Consider the following 19589-nt stretch of genomic DNA (forward strand, 5'->3'; position numbering starts at 1 on the left):
TTTCATTTAGGTTGCTTTCAAATATATATATTTTTATATATGAAATATATATTTTAGAGCTTCTAGTATATTAGGTTTCCACACTACCCCCCAAAGGGCCCTCTAAGTTTAGCTGTCTCTCCCCTATTTCCTTCCTCATCTCCTTCCCTCTTTCCCTCTCCATTTGATCCTCTTGTTTCAGCTCCTGCCCCATGCAGTCATAACTATCTTTACTGTTTCCCTTTTAAAATGAGAACTATTGTTAGTGCCAGTTTTCTCTATTAGTTGGCATCACATTACAAGGATGACATACCTATGCTTTTGAGGAAATTTATTTTGTTTATGATTCTGAAAGGGCAAGGTTAAGGAGTTTTCCTTTGGTGATGACCTCCTTGTTTCAGAGTCCTGGGGCACCAAAGGGTATTCCCACAGCAAGAGACAGAATGAGTGTAAATCAGTTAGGAAACTGAAGGGGCTATACTTTTCAGACCCTATTATCACACCACCCTGCCTTTGGATATGACTGATAGGGGTTTATGTGGGAAGACCTAGCCCACTGTGGTCAGTACCATTCCCTAGGCAGGAGGTCCAGACAGTAACAGGAAAGACAAGGTTAGCTGAGAGCAACCAAGCAAGCAGACCTGCATGCACTTATTTCTCCCTGTTCCAAGAACACCAGTCAGATTAGGTTTGTATCCTTTTAATCCTCATGACAGAAGTCAAACTTGGACACATTAAACTTCAATTCAACTGCATCCAAACCATATAATTGCTAACCTTAAAGCCAAAGGCAAAAGAACATAGGGAGGCTGCCCTAGGATTCACTGAAGTTGCCATTCAAATAGCTGGTGATCAGGGGCACTCTGTGGAATGTGGCTTCTTTGGTATTATTTACGATCACATTGGGAGATTGCATTGCAAAATTGCATGGTGTCCTGTAGTATATAATGTGTGCAGCCAATGTGTGGTGATGCTTTCCCCCAAACCAGAATCCCTAGATGGAAGTCTGAGGGGTAGCTGCTGGGGCACAACTTCATACAATGAGAGCCCATGAGCCATCATAGGCATTCTATTTCATGCCTTCAAAGGCATTTCCCTGTGTCGGAGCTGCTAATAGCCAACAAGGGAACATCCCGGTTAGAGAACAGAATGTACAGGAGATCTGGAGGTCTGGTGGCATCTGGCTGCTTTGGGCTCTTCCATGCTGGGCTAAGAGACCCACAAGGGTGCTGGCTGAGTAATGGCAAAATGAAGAAATGAGGGTACTTCTGTCCATTTGAGGCAGGTTCAGGTAATCTGGGCTCTATTGGCCCTCCACAGTAGTAATAAAGGCAGCAACAAGAGTCAAGAAGTGGGAATGAAGAACTGGGAAACTAAGACAAAGCACAGATGGATAAAGCCACGAAGACTGACTTGGTGATGAACCGCGGATGTGCTCTATTACAGCATCTGATGGGTATTTTCTTCAACTGTATTGTGTATGTTTTGCAACCTCTGTCTCACTTTTTCCCCCTCTTTTTCCTCCTGTCCCACCACCATGTATGTGGGATTCTATATCCTCTCTCCTTCCCTTTTTCTCTCTTTTGTAGTTTTGTTTTGTTGTTGTTGTTTCTTTGTTCATTAATTTTTTTTTGAAGCAGTCTTTCTGTTTAGTTCAGGTTGGCCTGGAACTCATAATCCTCTTGCCTCTGTTTCTTTGATAGTTTGGATTTTTCATGCACACGTGCGTGCACACACACACACACAAACACACAAAACTTTACACAAATCTAGACATATCTGGGAAGAGGGAATTTCAGTTGAGGAGTTGCTTGTATCAGATTGTCCTGTAGGCAAATCTGTGGAGGCATTTTCTTGATTAATGATGGCGTGAGGAGGGCTCAGACTCCTGTGGGTGGTGCTGCCTCTGGGTTGTATAAGAAAGCGGGTTGAGCAAACCACGAAGCACCAACTAGCATAAGCAGTGCTCCTATGTGGTTTCTGTTTGAGCTCCTGCCTCCAGGTTCCTATCTGCTTGAATTCCTGCATTGGCTTTCATTAATGATGGAGTGTTACCTGGAAGCATAAGCCAAATAAATCCTACCCTCCCTGAATTGGTTTTGGTTAGTGTCTAATCACCAGACTAGGACACTGCATATTTGTGCTTATTTTCATGCAGATTTCATAGGGCAAAGGACAGTGAGACTATAGGAAGTGCTAGAACCAAAGATGTGCTTGCCAGCAGAGACCCGGGGCTTCTGTCTGGGGAAATGAATACTTGTAACATTGGAGAATCTCCCTATGGAGAAACCCTGTGTGCTTACAGATGTGGAATTCGTTATTCAAAGAGACTCCTCTTATTTGGGGAAGTGAATGTGTGGGAAGGTGGAAATGTGTGATCAGAAACACACGGTAGGTTAACAGGCCTTTTCCCGCATGTTGGCAACGAACTGCAGGGGGGCCCTGATTGGGGTACCTTCTCTTGCTGGGTCTGGGTGCGAGGTAGGTTCCTCCCTCAGAGGAAGCTCTCTTCCAGGCTGCATTTGGAGCCTCAGCCTTGACTACATCAATGTATCTCCTTGGGACTCAGCAGCTTGCAAAAACTGTGTGAATGCTTGAGAGTATTCAAGAACAGGTGACAGTTCTTTGTAGGGGTGGTGGAACTGTCATGTGACAATGACTTCACAAGGCAGGAGTTTTAGATTCTACCCCTATGATGATCTGTGACAATCCCTTAGTATGTGATCATGAGGCTGCTGTAAACATGCTAAGATTTCTCTCTTACTTTGCAACATAAATGAGCCACGTGTATCCTATTTGGAAATAGCCACTCCTAGACAATCCTCAAATCATCGAATCTACAGAGACAGAAAGCAGGATATGGAGCCAGGAGCTTTGGAGGAAGCAGAGAGTCAGTACTGAGTGCAGACAGAGTTTCAGTCTGGGAAGATGGAACGTTCTGGAGGCGGATGGTGGGGGTGGATGTTAATTCTGCTGAGCTGTGCACTCGAATGTGGTCAAATGGTCAGTGTCAGGCACAGAGCATTTTACCAGCACTAGAAGAAAGAATCCTTATTCTGACAAGGAGATCATCATGTGGCTCTTAAAGAGCTTCGCCAGCTGGTGAAGCCAGAGAGTGAGTAGTGAAAAGGAAGGCTCAGCCAGCACTCTGGGGATGGAGCAGAGGGAACCAGATTCACAGAGCAGAAAGCTGTCCTTGCTGGCAGCTACTAAGGAGAAAAGAGCCACAAGCCCACAGCTGCAATAAATTAGGTTCTTCCAGCAAGCAGAATGAGCCAGATGAGAGATCTTCTAGAAGCCTCCAAGTAAGGCCCAGCTAGCATCTTCTGTGTGGGTTCTGACCCACAATCATAACCTAGCAAATGGTTGCTACTTTAAGTTGCTGTTATGAGGACACACACTACACACACATACATACCACACACACCCCCCACATACATAAACAACATATCACATTCACCACTCATTACATACTTGCATACACACACCACACACACACACACACACATACAGACACCACACACTACACATACACATACCACACATGCACCTACCCATACCACATAGACACATACATACACTGCCCTTGAGAGGAGATGCCCTATTCCTCTGGCCCTTCTCTCTGTGGTGCTACTGTGGAGCCTGTAGGAAGTGGGGGCTGGCTAGCAGAAGTAGATGCGTAGGGTGGGCTGTTGAAGGTTAACCTGCCCTGGTTCCATCCTGCCTGTTCTAGGTGACTGCTTTACTTTTGTCAGGGAAACATGAACAAGAAACTGGTCACCCCAGATGGGGCCATGGACAGTAGATCAAAGAAAGGATTCTACCCAAGGTTCAGTTTGAACCAATGAGTTTATTGGGGTGAGGAGTTATTTATAAGGAGTGTGGAATCCCAAACACTTCCATCACCTAAATGCATCACCTTGTGGATTCTGGATCATGGAGACCTGGCTTCAGTTAACTCGTCACAGTCCAGCATCTCCCAAGACCGTAACAGTTACTAGGCAGAAGGGAGAGGTAGCTGGAATCCAAGGTGAAGATATGGTGACCTCTCCTCCCTAAACTAAGGAGCATTAGCAGCCAGTGGCCATTATCAAAACATGGCCATACCATGTGGTTCTGCACATTTCAGTATCTTGACTATGAAGCCAAAGTCATGGTTTTCTCTATGATGACCTAGAGAAAATAGTTGACCTCAACATCTAGCTCCCACCTTATGTTCCTGCTGCCTTAGCCATTCCTCCATGCCTTCCCTACTCTGATGGGCTACATAAAATTACCTAACATACCTGGTGGTATATTCTCCCCTTCCCTTGCCCTACCATGTGCAAGACAGAGTTTATTTACTCCTTTGAGGATTATGTGAGAGCTCAGAGCCAAAGACTTCATCTCTGTGAGCAAGCAGGCAGCAAGCATCCTGCTAGACCCAATCCTCAGCAAATACCCATGCTTCAGAGAGTTGCTGACTAATTAGTAAAAGCATGCACTTCAGAGGGGCGTTGAAGCATCAACCCACCCTGGGTCCATCTGAAGAGGCTGGGTTCCTGGGTCTGGCAGCCATGGGACCTGAGAAGCAGAGGGAGACAGTGAGGTTGTTCTCCATGTTCTAGAAAGAACTGGGGATCTGTTCCTGAGAGTTCTATAGGGACTATGAGGCTATTGTAAAACTTGTGAAAGAGACAAATCCATCCCAGAATGGACAAGAAGGGATGGTGAGGCATCTTCAGAATGGTCTAGAAGGTACTGTGAGAGGGACTGGGTTATAATTTAGTCAGAGGCATGCACACATGCCCCCTTATTGCTAATTATATAAATAATAAATGAATAAATGTAGAAGATGCTTGTCTTGCCAGCATAAGGTCCTAAGTTTAATTACTAAAGCCATAAAAATGACAGACACGGGGGTGCATGCTTGTAATCCCAGTATTAGGGAGGCAGAGATAGAAAGCTCTCTGGGGCTCTCTAACCAGTAAGTCTAATTTAACTGGTGAGCTCCAGGCCAGTGAAAGACTCTATTTTAAAACAGAACAGCATTCTTGAGGATGACAATCAGTATTGTCCCCCAGCCTCTACACACATGCGTGTGTACAATATGGACATTTAAAAATACTCCCAAGAATGCTCTTAAGGGAATGGCAAGGCTATTTTCAGACCACACAGGGGCATTGCAGATGCTGGACATAGGGATCCAGATGCCAGGGCATTGGGGGTGGGGGTGGGTGAAGCTGGCCTACCACCCACCAAGGAAGGTTCAAGTGCTCTGGTAACAGACAGGGGTTTCCTGGCTGCTGGCACTGGGTCCTTCCTGACTGAGCATGAAGAGCCCTGGGTTTCTTAAGACCAGATATCCTGGCCTGGGAGTTCTGGTGGGCAGTTTGGGGGTCTTGGGGGTGGCTAGAATCTTCATATCTCTGTGATGGTGGCAGGGTGACATCAGGTCTCATCAGAGACTGGAAGTGGGCAGAAGAGAGGAGGACATGTAGAGGCTACCCCTGTCCTCCAGGTGGGAGACGAAGCTACCCCATGACCCTGTGGTGCTGTAAGACCTTTCTGGAAAGAGAGGGGCCTACCGTGGCGTCAGGGAGTATCTGCCTTTCCGATCCAAGCCACAGTAGGAGTGAATGGCAAACCAGAGGAAGGCACAGAGCATCATGGCATATACCTGGAACAGTCAGGAGAGATGCCTAGGAGTCAACAGCCACTAACAACCCTGGTGGAAGATTTTTTTTTTTTTTTTTTTAACTTCCAGGGAGGTTTGTAGGATTGGAAAATGGAGGGCATGAGGGAGACACTGGGTCTCCCCCCTGAGTCAGGGGCTAGTTCCTCCCTGCTGACTGGGCCTGGAAGATCCTGGCAGTGCCACGACTAGAGCGTTGGCTTGGGGGCAATAACCCAGGGACTGCCTTCTACCTGGGAAGGGGCAAGGCAGGGCAGGATAGAGGGAGGGCCAGGAAGGAACTGGTGGCTACCGTGAGGGCCAGGCTGGTGCAGGTCAGGGTGGAAGTGATACTGTAGTGTGTCCACAGAAAGTTCCCGATGCTCTGGAGACAGTCCTGGACAAAGGCAGCATACATGGTTGTCCACCCTGGCTGGCCCTCCCTGCACAGTGTGCTCAGCTTCTCCCAATTCTGCTTTCCTCCCAGAAGCCCCTGGAGCTGCATGGTTTGCTCAACCAATGCTAAGGCCAGGGCAGTCATGGTATTCACCTTCCCAAGCAAAGCTACTGAGCATTCTGGGCAAGAGGCTTCATGGACCTTGAGACTAAGGACATGAAACCTGTCTGTGGGGACAATGGCTTACTACCCGGGAAGCAGGTAGGACCTTCCTCCTCTGTTCTAGCTTCCCTGGGTTCCTCCAGTGGGCCCCTGTTTGTTGCTAGGCAGTCTAGGGGAGAAATACACTGCAGTCTCCCTGAGGCTGCTGTCAGTGGAGGGCAGAGAATCTGATGCTGCAGGTCTCTTCACTGTGGGCCTGACATTAACAGTCTCTCTCTCTAGAAACAGGGAGGTGACCATTGGCATCCGAGACATTTGGGGAGGGTGAGGATGGGCTGGACCATGTGGAGCCACACAGGGTGCTTTATTACATTTTGGCAAGCAAGTGGTCCTTTTGGCCCTTACTGGCCTGAGCTGGCTTTTTCTTCTCTCCCACCAGGGATCCTTTGCAATCAGTTGTGGTACCTTGCCACCCTCGGGGAAGGAGGCAGGCACTGAATTATTTTGTATTTGGGACCTGAGGACTGTTCTTGGGTGGATGGGGCTCCAATGGGGCTCCCTGACTCTCAGCCCATCCCAGCAGGCCAGCTCCCTTCCCTTCTGGGCCATGAGCCATTCCCCACCCTCTTGTTTCTTGGAAGGTAGCCAGACATCTCTCCCCATGAGATAGGGCTGGTTTGTTTCCAGAACAGCAGGGGGCTGGGACAAGGAGGGGGCTGGGGAGAAAGAGAAACCAGAGAGAGTGAGTCAAGGCCTAGCCCTCAAGATAGAAGGGCTACTCATCTCTTACCCTAGCACTTTCTGCTCTTTCTGGGGCCCCTGGGGACCCCTTCCTACTCCCTCTAAATATCTGATCACCCCATTATGCAGAGCCTAGGCTTTGAGCTTCTAGAAGCTTCAGAGGATAGGGTAGGAGAGGTAATTGATGGCCCCGGGAAGCCTCTTAAAGGAAGAAAGTAGGTGGGGCACATACCTGCTGCTAGCCTGCAAAAGAGTTGAGCCTCAGGTTAAAGTCAAGCTGTCCATCCTATTAGTTTCCCTCCTTGTGGCCCCCTATCACTGGGGAGGGGGTTACATTTCTAAGATTCTAGGGTAGGTCCCAAGATGTGAGGGGCCGAAGGGCCAAAGAGGATGAAGATGTCTTTTCACAGGTAGAATCTGAAGTACCCAACCCTTACCTGACCTGAGTCAAGAAGCCTTTATTCCCAGCACCCCCACCCACTTCTCACCTCTCTCATGGCCTTCTGGCCCTGACACATGATGGCTCCGGTGCTCGCCCCAAGCCCGAAAGGAGATTTCTTTCCACAGCACAGAAACTGCAAGGCAGACCAGGTAGGAGCACACACTGAACAGGACTGATTGGGGAAAACTAAGGCAACAAAGCACAAGTACTTTGGGTGACTATGCAAACTGGGTTCCCCAGAGACCAGAGCCAGCTGAGAAACAGCTGCTCCTGGAAAAATAGCCACCAGTGGCTTGTCCTGGTGATAGAGCAGGCTGGCTCTCTCAGGGCCCTGCTGCTTGCCTGGTGGCTGAACACCTACTTCCTTTAAGAATACCCAATTCTTTCTTGGAATTCTCAGTTCCTGTTGAATAGGGGCATTGCCCTTTTATTTTGCATTGGCCATATGTTGGGTAGACAGCCCTATTTGGGGTAGAGGGGGATGGATGGGAGCTCAGTCATCTATCCAAAATGGGACCTGTGTTCTGAGATCTCCTCTTGAATTCTGGCCAGGATGGCTGACTCTACAGGATTTCTGCCGTCCGTTCTCCAGAGCACAGCAAGTATGACCACCCTATCCCTAGCTCACCGTGTCCTGGATGACGGCCAGCTCCTGCCACCAGCTGCTAGATGGGCTCTTCATTGCCCGATCGTACACGAAGTCATAGGTGTCCAACACCGCGTCCTCCACCTGCACCAGGGCATCATAGGAAGCAACACCCTGACAGACCCAGGGAAGCCCACATCCTGGGCCTCCTTTTCCAAGGACTTTCCTCCTACCAAGGCAATCCTGTGGCTTGCTTCTTGCCCTTGGGCCTCCCAAAGGTTAAAGAAGAGGCCAGCAGAGCTTAGCTGCCTACCCTCAGTGGTGGTTTCTGGGTAGCATAGAATGGCATCCTGGTGCTACTGCTGGCCTGAATAGAGGTAATAGGCCCAGCCTGCTGAGAAGTGTGAACAAAGGCCTGGACTAGTTCTTTCTTTCCCTAAGGTACTTGAAGGTCATTTTCCAGAACTACCCAGAATACTGGGAAAATAAGCTCTAAGTCTTGGACCAAGGAAGGTAAAGGTATCTGGAGTCAGATACAGGTAGACAAGGAAGAGGAGGACGTTGGTCCTGCCTTTGCTCTACACACAGAAAACCTAAACAGTTTTGCTCCTTTCTTTTAGCTCTGTTTCCCCATTCTGCTCAATCCCTACCCTAAGATGCCCTCCCCAGTCCAAATATGTTTTCAGAGACAAGCTGGAATTTAATCTCTTCCAGGAATGCATCCTGGGTAAGTGGAGCTCACTGGTCTCCTGACCCAGGGCAAATCCTCCTACATCTTTTTGCCTTCAAGACCCAGAGTCCTCTTTACTCCCAGGTTCATGCCAGGCCAGCAGCCAAGTCACACAAATAGTGGTCAAAAATGGGTGGGGTGGTGTTGAAGCCCTGTGTGTCCTCTGGTCATTCATGTCTTTCAGAAAGGCAGGGTGTCTGTCCCATGGCTTGGTGTCCTCTATGGGCCTCACTCACCAGCTTCCTGCAGATCATAGTGGACAGATGGGCAGTTAGAGGTGCTTAGTTAGTCCAGCCCAGGCCCAGGCCCCTGTAGGAACCAGGGGAACTCCTTGCTAACTGCTGATCCTGGCACCAATTCCTCCCTCTCTATCCATGCAACAGAGCCAGACATCCCCATGAGTCATACCAGCTCAGCCTGCCCCGGCCCTCCCACACTGGGGGCAGGTGCCAAGCTGGCCTTGGTTGCCAGGTCAGTCGAGCCCAGAGGCCTCTCATGGGCTCAGCTTCTATGAGCTTGTGGGGCTACTGTGTCCTTAAGGGAGCAAATCCTGGGGACGGCTGAGAATGTCCGGAGCTGTTCTGGAATGGGTGTGGCAGCTAGCAGAAGCAAGCAGGCCCACTTGAACTAGCCCCTTTTTGTATTACTCCCTAGCACAATTGACTTTATTTCCCTCATGAGTTCTACCACTTTTCAAGGATGTCCCAGTGTCCCGGAGCCCTCTGTCCACTGTCATTCCTACAGGACAATAGGGATGACATCAGCTGTAGAGCTCAGCTCAGCTTGGTTCTGCCCAGCATCCCACCCCCAACGTGCAGAACAACAGAGCCCTGCCTAGACCTTAGAACCCGATCTTGGAACCTCACTAGACCAGGCTGAACTCTCTGCAGAGCCCTGGGGTAGGGGGCAGTGCGTGGCCATCTGCGCCCAGTTTGGCATCTAGGGTGCTCTGTGAGAGACTGACGCTGGAGTTTCTCATGGGAATGAGGAAAGTGGACCAGAGGCTTCCTAAACTAGGGCCACAAGCCTCCATGCCATTTGTCCAGAGGTCCTTCCCAATAAGAATAAGGACTGCAGGGCTGGCAAGCAGCTTCTGGGTTACAAACTCTCCCTTGTAAGTGTTTTGTCCAGTGTGGAGGGTGGAGGAAACCCTGAGTGTATGAAGTCCTGAGTGGGTATTTGTTGTCAAGGACTACAGCCTCATGAGAAGTTGGCAAAGCCACCCACTGTGTGAGTCTCACTAAGATTAGCTAAAGCTGCCTTCTTGTCCAGCTGTATGCAGTAAAGCCTGTCTTCTTGTTTATCTGTAATAACCTCGCCTCCTTATTCAGCTGTACATAATAAACACTGAGCTACTGGAGAAAGGGGGCTGCAGTTTTTCCATTTGAGAGCTCAAACCTCCTGATCCCAGCTTCTCCCTCCCCCCACCCTCTCTCTCTCCCTCCCTCTCTCTCTCTCTCTCTCTCTCTCTCTCTCTCTCTCCCTCCCTCCCTCCCTCCCTCCCTCCCTTCCTCTCTCTCTCTCTCTCTCTCTCTCTCTCTCTGTGTGTGTATTTGCACATGCCTGTCCTTTATTTTTGTCATCCCCAGCCCCTGTCAGGCTAATCTCTGTAGCCCAAATTATTGCAGATTGAGAACACATGTCCAGGGTACCACCCCATCTTTGTAAGATCAGGGTGCTGTGGTATCTACCCACCCCCACGTTTGCCAGCTCAGGCTGATATAGATTGCTGTACAGCCAAGGTCAGAAGGACCCCATGTGGAGCTGCAGGTGGCTTGTGGACCAGCACTGGGTCCCGAGGCCACAAAGACATGCCTGTTTTATGCTTGGTTTTGATATGAATTATTAAGAAAAGATAAACAATTCATTTCCCCTCCTAGGGGACAGTGGGAGATTGTGGCAAAGTGACTCTGCAGCCACCTCGAGGGGGTAATGAATAGCCCTATCTCTCTGCATTCATTGCATAGGGGCTGAGCCACACTGCTGTCCTCACCAACCTTGGATGCCTGCCAAGGCCTGTGTCCTGGGAGGGGGGACCAGGAAGGAGCACCCCATCCTCACTTCCTGTCGGAGCCTGTGTCTGGAAACAGTCCAGGTCTCTTCCTCCTCTGTCCTTCATCTTCTTGTTAGACCCTTGTTTCAGGATGTCATGGGATCTTTCCAGGGAGGCTCGGGGGGACTAGGACGATTCTCAAGCACTAACGGGTGACTCCTGTATCCTTTCTTACCCATGGGGCTGGGGGATGATGGGAGGGTGTTTGCTGACTCTGCACGCTGTACTTAGTGTCCCACACTTCCTCATTTCAGATCAGGACAACCTAGAACTAGGTCCACATTCCAGACCGCCTGGGGATGGACTGGGGCATGCTCCCTGCGTTACACTGCAGGCTCAGCTCTACCATGCAGTAGTCCTCCCAAAGCGCCTTCACTCCAGTCACAGAAGCACAGAGGTCCAGGGAGGACAGAGGATACGCTACCCTCAGTTTCAAACCCAAGGTGTCTTTACCCAGACTACCCCCAGGTCGCTCACCAGGGCTGGAATTCAGAACTCCAAGATGGCCAGCCAGGAGGAAGAGTCCAGGAGGAAGCCCTACCTTGCCCAGAGTCAGGCAGGGCTTAGAGAACTGCCCTCGTGGCCAGTCTTATGGGGATTGGAGTAAAGGGACCCTTTCTTTCTGTAGACTAAGCTCTGGGTGCTGTCTGTTCTCTGGTCCCAGTGAGGCCCCTGCCCATTCTGGGCCCTAAGTTTAGGGCTCAGCATGTAAACACAGCTTTAGAACAGGGAGATGGGCCACAGCTGCTGTAGGCCAATCCAAAGCCAGCCCCTATACCTGGCAGCTGTCTCGACTGAGGCCACCCACACTGTGACCCAATCCTCCAGCCATCCAGACCACCCCTCGGTGGACAGGGAATGTTCTGCCAAAGTACTGCTTGGCTGGGCTACCTCAAGCAGAACTCTGGACACCCATGCCCTGAAGCTACTGTGGAGGTTTAACCCTCTTCCAGATCCTCTGGAGCATAGATAATCTTTTTTTCTCCTCTAATTTCAGGGTTGATATGAGACTTGGGGGATCTCCTTGGGCAGAGAAGACAAGCAGAAACCCTGGGCAAAGTGACTAGCTTCCAGGTAGAGGGGTCCTGGCTGAACTCACCTGGGTGGGGTTGTGAAATCTCCAGAAGGCCACCTGCACCAAGATGCAGAATGACAGGGCAAAACACAGGAAACCCTGGGGACAGAGATGTTCTGGTTATTGCATAGCCAGGTAGATGGCCTGGAGAGGCAGGTGGATATCTTCCCCAGCTGGGCGGGGCTGAGGTGCAGGTGTAAGCCCTGCTCCCTACTGCCTGAAGGGCTGGGGGAGGCTCTTTCTGGGAATTCCATCTCCAGGCTTTGGGTGCTTCTTCGGACCTGTAACCTAAGGTGCTACACTGCTTCCCTGAGAGTGGTAGGCTTTCTTAGTGTAAAGAACCCTGCCCATGGGAGAAACAGGGGCCCAGAAAGGCCAGGCTGCAACTCTCGGTATCTGAAATTCTGGCAGCAGAACTCCTACCCTTTAAACATAAATGGGCCAGTATCTATGTTTATTTTTAAGTTTGCACGTATTATGTGTACATGTACAGGGATGCTCGGGGAGGCTAGAAGAAAGACTTTGGACCTGGAGCCGCAGGTAGTTCTCTATGGATCCTGGGAACTGAACTTGGGTCCACTGGAAGAGCAGACATCCCTCATAACTGTGATGCTGTTTCTCCAGCATTTTTATGTAGCCCAGGCTGGCCTTGAACTCATGATTCTCCCACCTTCGTCTTCTCAGTGCTATGATTACAGCTGTACCTGACCACTATGTTTTATTCAGTGCTTGTGACTGAACAAGGGTGTCATGCATGCTAGGCGAACACTCTATCAGCTGGTCCACATCCCCAGCTGCAAACGTCCCTCTTGAAAGTAGGGAATAGCCACTTCAGGCAGGGCGCCTTCTGCTAGTTCTTTGTTTTGTTTATGAAACATGTTTCCAAGGAGACCCTAACCTCTACAGCCTGACTCATCCAGAACCACAGCCCACAACCCTGGGTATTGGTGTGACACCCCAGAGACTGTGGCCTTCACCTCTTCTTGTGAGCTTCCTACCCTTCCTCTATACTACTGCATGGGTCTCTGTGGTTATCTGACTCCCAACCCACACCCAGAGTGCAAAAAGATCCATCTTCACACGCTCAGCCTTTTCTTCTTCCCTTTAGTTGGGGTATAGACTTCTGACTTCTTTATGGAAGCTAGTGGACGATGCAGATGTTTCCCCTGACCGTGTGCTAGTACAAGTCCCTAAACGTTGTGGGTGGTTTCACAGGGTCAGTCTTGATTAGGAATCCCATTCCTCAGTAGTGCCCACCAAAGTCCTATCTAGGACCTTGGTCTGGGTACCCTAGAGTCTCTTGCCTGGTGCTCTTGATTGTCGGCCAGCTCCAGAGCTATGCATATAGGTCCACCCACTATACAGAGGCCCCTGTGACCATCGATCCCTCTGTTTCAACCACTTCTCACTCCAAAATGTCACTGCATGTGGCTCATGGCCGCTGTGACCTGGCTGTTCTGAACCCAGCATCACTCAGGGGTAACCCATGAGAAAAGTGACTAGTATTCACTATGACTATAGTCATTGGCCAGGGGACTAGGAACAAATAGCCCATGCCAGGGCTAGCTTAGGTCTTCAAAGTGTGTGGAAAGAGCTGGGGTCACTGGCACTGGCCCCCAAATTGAGTAGGTATGTGCTCTGCAGGAATGGGGAATCCCCTTCCTGCTTCTTCCTGCTAGTTCCAAAGCCTGCCTTAGAGCTGGCCCTGGGGTTGCCTGCTGCTCGGCTTTTCTCTTGCCTTTATCACTTCTTCCTTCTTCCCCCTCCTCCTCTTCCTCCTCTTCTCCCTCTTCCTCCTCCTCTTCCCCCTTTTCTTCTTCCTCCTCCTCTTCTTTCCCCTCTTCCCCCTCCTCTTCTTCCCCCTTCTCCTTCTTTCTCCTCCACATTTTCATCCCTCCTTCTCCTCCTCCCTCATCTTTCCTCTTGCTGGCAACTGAAGGCTGCTTTCCCCATCTGGAAGCCATTCCTCAACTCTGCGTCCCAGCTGAGGCTGTGAGCCAGCCCAGTCCAGACCTTTTCAGAAACCATTTCATTGCTCAAGAGGGAATCAACCTCCCTCCCCATGCCCCCCTCTCTCTGTCTCTCTACCTCTGTCTTTCATCTGTCTCTGTCTAGCCTGTCTCATCTGTAAGCCACCCCCCCTGCGTGTGTGTGTGTGTGTGTGTGTGTGTGTGTGTGTGTGTGTGTGCTCGAGCGTGTGCATGTATAGAAAGGGTCTCAAGACCTGCATAGTGCAAAGAGAGGTTGAGCCAGACCTAGCTGTGACCATTTTCTTTCTCCTCATTCTAAACGAAAATAAATGAATAAATAAACTGGTAAACAACTTGAATCTGGCTTCCTGCAGCCAGCTAGCTCTTTCATTTCCTGTGTTGTTGAAGGCGGGGCAGGAAAGAGCAGGGAGGGGGCAGCAGGCACAGTCTCGTTGGGGGTTGTTTCCACTCTCTAGCCCCCTTTATATGTGCTCTGACACACAGGCAGTCACAGATCCATGGCAAACAGGGCAGGCAGACATAGACAGCGCCCACCGGGCTCACAGGCACAAACATAAACATGCTACAAAGAGACTATGACCACCAGGGGAGCTCCCAGTGACCCTGTGGTGACTGAGCAGAGCTTACTATCAATGCTGGGGTGTAGATCCTGCACTGGGCTGGGAATAACCCTGAGAGCACAGCTCCATGCAGTAGGAGTCTGGAGGTGCCTTTTAGCCTAACCCACATAACCAGGCCCTGAGCCTTGTTAGAGCTGTGGATTTCAAGCTTTGGAAGGCCTGGGTGGGTTCTAATGCTCCCGGAATCCTTTGCCCACAAATAAAGTGCAAAGCAGGACAGGGGAGGAGCTGGGGGTTGCTGAGATGGACAAGGCTGAGCAGGAACTGGCCCACCTGTTTACTGCAATCTGCTTTACTGTCTCCTCGCTGACTATGGTGCCCCCTAGTGGCATGATGTTATACCTAGACACAGGCCTCACGTGCTGCCTTCTGCATACCCCCGCCTCCATTTTGTCTCTCTTCATGCTTCCCTCTAGCAAGGCACAAATTCTCTGAGATCACAGCCCACCAGCCCACCAGGAAGCAAAGCCCTCAGCTCAGGTTCCTGAGGGTTCCTGGGTTTCCCCAGTCACTCACAGGTAGAGTTTAGGAAGCCTGCAAGCAGGGATGCTGGGATGGAAGGAGATGGGAAGGAAATGCTTGGAATGGAGGGGCAGGTAAGAGAGCAGGGTATCAGGAAGGAAGTGCTCACAGGCAGATTACCGGGAAAGCCTGGATAAAACAGGGACAGGGTGGTCATGGGGAGGATCCTGGGAGATGGAATCTGGATTAACCATTGAGGGTTGTGGAGGTACACTAAGGCACCCATATGGAGAACTAGATACAGCAACACCAAGACTTTCTTCTCTGGGGTTGTGAGACTTCTCTTCAATGGCTAGGCGAGGACAGTGGACCTCTGACAAGGAAACCCAGGCTGCAGAAACAGCTCTAGGGACCTCCTGGTCCTTTTTGGTCTTTCAATGAGAATTCACCCAGTCCTGTCTCAGACCTGGCTAGGTATCAGAATCAAGCCCTGCTAGGGCTTTTGAAGACAACTTCAGGGCAGAGAGGGCCGATTCTTTCTTTAAGGGGCCCTGCAAAACCCAGGTGGAGGTTTTGTGACTGGCTCAGGTAGGAGGGTCCTGATTGGGTAAGTAAAAGGTACTAACTGTATAGGTGGAGGGACTCACTGGTCTATATCCCCTGGCCTTTGCTTCTTTCTGGATATTTCTGCTGGGGTCAGGCAGCTCCCTGGTCTCATTCCTCTCCAGCTCTTGTCCCTGTCTGAGGTCTGGGAGCTGGCGTCATCTGGCAGCACATAGAACTTACCGCAGCCATGAGGCCATGGGCCTCCTTCACAGTGGCTATGGTACTCAGAGCAGCTCCCAGGCTCAGTAGCCCTGCCAGGCTGATCCCCACATAGAAGGCTGTGGGAACAGAAAGACAAAGGGCATGGAATCTAGCATGGGGGCTGGGCATAGAAGTTGGATCTGAAATCTACTTTGGGAGTCACAAAAGGCACATATCTCAGGCCCCACAAAAAGGGACGTTCCAAAGCCCAATAGCCTCTGTCCTCCTGAGGCTGAGAAGGAAGGGGGAAGAGAAGGGAGCAAGCTAGGGGCTGTACGCTTTCCTTCTTTCCCCGCCCTCCCTGCCTCACAGCCTATCTGTAAGCACATCCCCATACTCCAGTGACAGGTGGCAGTGTGGGCTCTGCCTTATCAGTGCAGGCCCAGGCCCCAGGCTTCCTGCTGGAGGGAGGCCTAGTGCCTTGGAAGGCAGGGACTGAGGCTACCCATCCCCCATTCGGGGGTCTCAATTTCTCCCACTTTTTCCTACTGGGTGGGTACCTTCCTAGATTCCTTGCATTCCTACCAGGAAGACCTTCTCATTAAAGTGGCCTTGTTCTTGTGGAAGTGGGACACCCTGGCAGGTTTGGTCCCAGCTGGGCATTTTCTGCCCTCTGTTTATGGTATTCATAAACAGTCTCACAGGCCCATCTGAGTGGACCTCAGGAGATCTCTGCCCTGAAAACATAGATCTGGGGCCTGCCACAGCTTGACCATGGCTATGGGGCTGGTGAATCAGGACAGGAATGCCTGCTGTTGCCTAAAACTCCCCACCTTTGTTAGTCCAACCAGGACACTGGGACATCCTCTTTCTACCCTTGACCAAAGCTAACTCCTCTGGGCAGCCTAGGGCTGGGGAGTAAAGTCCGTCCCTCCCAGATGCTTTTGTCCCTGGAACCCTCCCACCTCCACTCTGCAGCCATTTCTGGCCTTACTTACCCCAGTAGCGCAGTGTTTCATAGGGGTTCCTCTCCAAGGATGCATGGCCAATCACAGTAAAGTGGTCTCCGAAGTGAGTGACAACTGCCATGGTGGCCATGGTGAGGCCCAGCAGCTGAGAGTAAAGTAGGCTCTCCATTAGCACTGGGGAGCTGCAGAGGCCCCTCACGCTGGCAGAAGGTAGGGCCTGGGCTTCTGGGACACCCAGCTTGGCTCCTTCCAGCTTCTTGGGTGCATAGGCACAAGGCAGCTACAGGAGCCTACATATTTCTGTGTGCAGCTACTCACAGCTCCCTTACTACACGTACAGAGACGTAAAGAACACACTCACTTGTGCCCATTTTCTCTGAGGACCTGGGGGTTCTCATCAGACTGTCTGCAGAGATTCTACAGTCCCTGTCCTGACAGCTCCAGTTCCTGAGTGCCAGGCAGCACCCCTTCCGGGTAGTTCCTACACACTCCTAAGTCACCAGCCAACCTATGTTCTCCCAGGCTCTTCGCTGGCCCTTGGGGTGACAGCTATGCCTACAAGGACATCATGTACAGATGGTCACAGTCCTCTAAGGGTAGTAACCAGGAACCCAGAACCAGTCTGCAATATGGTATGGCAGGAGAGGAGACCACAGTGCTGGAGGCCCCGGGCATGGTGAACTATTTCCTTTAACTGCCCGCCTACCCATCTACTTCTTCTGTTCCACATGCGTGTTACCAAGATAAAGAAGTTGGTGATCAGTATCTGGCATTTGGCAATCTTGATTCGATTCCAGTGCCCCATGGTGCTCAGCTCTCCTCTCTGCTCTTGTCTCCTCTCCTCTTTCTTCTTCCCTCCCTTCACCTCCCCTCTCCTCCCTTCCTCTTTACCCTCCTCCCTTCTGTGGTTCCCCAGTGGGTGGGGACCTCAGACCACAGCGGACACAGTAGGTATTGCTGTGTCCTCCTATCTGTCAACAACCCTTGTAACCTAGTGGCTGGGTTGGGGGAAGGAAGAAGGGCAGGCCGGAAGGGGGGCAGTTTCCATACCTTCTGTTGCTCTGGCCTGGCCCAAGACAACTGACTGGGCTTTTGTAGGCACATGAGGCCTCCCTTTGGGTGGGCTGGGCCACACCACAGCATGAGGAGGGGGTGGAGTCTTGAGGGGAGCAGGAAGAGAAGGGCCCAATGTCTGGTATTGGCTGTAAGTGTGTACTAAACTGTAACTGTTCAGCTGCATAAAAACCTTCAGTGTTTGGGATAGACCTTGTGTCCCAAGTCCTCCTGAGATTAATCCCTAAACAGAACTTCTGCAGATGGGGACCGTGTCTCCTGACCTGATGGTATTAGTCAATTCATAATCAGCACAGAGGGAAAAGGTGTGATAGAGTCAAATCTCAGGAAAGTACAGGGGTTGGGCAAACAGGCACGGTGCATACATAGAAGTTTCAAGATGGAGGGAGTCTACAGGTATTGGCCCTTGGTGGGCTAGCCATATTTGATAGAAAAACAGAAACAAAAAATATGCTTCTCACAGCCTGGGAGGCCGAGACAGGAGGGTACTAGCAAGTTAGAGGCTAACCTTACACATTTAGTGAGACCTCACCTCACCTCAACATACATGGGGTGGGGACATGGCTCAGTTGATGTGTTTGTCTGTAAGCATGAGGACCTGAGGTTAGATACCCCAGAACCAATGTTGAAGAAGTCAGGCATGGCAAAGCATGTGCAGTGGAGGCTGAGATACCATGACGATACGGATAATGAGACCTGGTCTCACTGGCCAGCCAGCCTAGCCAGTGTGAAATACCCTGCATCCATAAGTAAGTTGGATGGCTCCTGAGGAAAGATACCTGAGGTTGACCTCTGGCCTCCACATGCCTCCTCCCACACCCTGCCCCAGGAACACACACATAAATCAATACACAATAATAAAGGGCCATCTGAAATGCCATCAGCCACTTTTTGAAAAGGGAACAAATATTTGCTTACTTAAAGCTTTGGGGCCCCACAAGAGGGTCTGTGCCCTACTCTCATAGGACTCTGTTAAAATGTGCATCTGTAATAACACAGGATGATGTAAGTCACGGACTGAACAGTACTGAAGATTCAAATACATGTGGGCTCTGCTTAGTGGGTTTAGAGGCCATAACATGAGTGCTCTCCTTAAAATCTGGGCCCATCCAGATATCTGAGGCTGTTTCTGGGTACCCAGCAAAGGGGTTGTGGCTCTTTACACACCCTGTAATGTAGGGTCCTCCTAGCCAGGGGGCATCTTGGTAGGAAAAAGAGGTAACTGTGAAAGTGGCCCCCGAGCCTTCTAGAAGATGGTGAGATGGGACTGCGTACTGGCTGCCAATGTTGGTGCTGGGAAGATGACCAAGTGGCCATCCATTCGGGAAGACTGTCGTTGGACCCTACTGCTGTAGTCTCCTCTTTTCTTCTTCCAGAGCTCCAGGTGGCTCCTTTTCGGGTCTCATCTCGCCGAGTCTCTGTTCTAAGACTGCAGCGTAGGTGAGGGGTGATCACAATGCCTGTCATTCAGGGAAGAGTCTAGGACCCAGCCAAGGTACAGACCAGTCCTGGTGTAGCCCAAAGAAAGTCTGGGGGGGGTGGCCTAATCATCCCGTGTGCTGCCACCTGCAGCAGAACCTCCTGCTTGTTCCCCAGCTGGTGTTGCCCACCCCTCAACCACCTTTCTCCACCTACATGCAAGAGTCAGGCAGCTTCAAGGGCCCAACATGGGCTTGGAACCAGTTAGAATCCTCTCCTCAATTACTCGGTACCTAGGGAAAGAGTGGAGACAGATGCTTCCCTCAAGGGGCCCTACTTTGTCTTCTCAGAGTGGTAGGGACTCCAGGCCTGTCCCTCCAATACCAGATCTGCCCACTCTCTCTTCCCTGAACCCATCAGCAGGTTCGGGGAGCCATGTGCTGCGGGACCACATAGCAATGTGCCCTTTTGGATACCTTTGCCTTCTACC

General features: G+C 50.8%; 1 protein-coding gene across 1 annotated transcript; it reads right to left on the reverse strand.

The window, feature by feature from the left end:
* Positions 1-3879: 3879 nt before the first annotated feature.
* TSPAN32 (tetraspanin 32) lies at positions 3880-17411 on the reverse strand (the record flags this gene model as incomplete). The annotated part of the gene is made up of 10 exons (XM_080911545.1): positions 3880-3997; positions 4493-4542; positions 5547-5638; positions 5946-6029; positions 7421-7507; positions 8003-8104; positions 11843-11917; positions 15678-15775; positions 16637-16751; positions 17346-17411. The coding sequence occupies 10 exons, from the start codon at positions 17409-17411 to the stop codon at positions 3942-3944; spliced, it is 825 nt and encodes a 274-aa protein (XP_080767671.1). The 3' UTR covers positions 3880-3941.
* Between the last annotated feature and the right edge of the window lie 2178 nt (positions 17412-19589).

This window comes from Micromys minutus, assembly GCF_963924665.1.
Source record: "Micromys minutus genome assembly, chromosome: 2".
Lineage (NCBI taxonomy): Eukaryota > Metazoa > Chordata > Mammalia > Rodentia > Muridae > Micromys > Micromys minutus.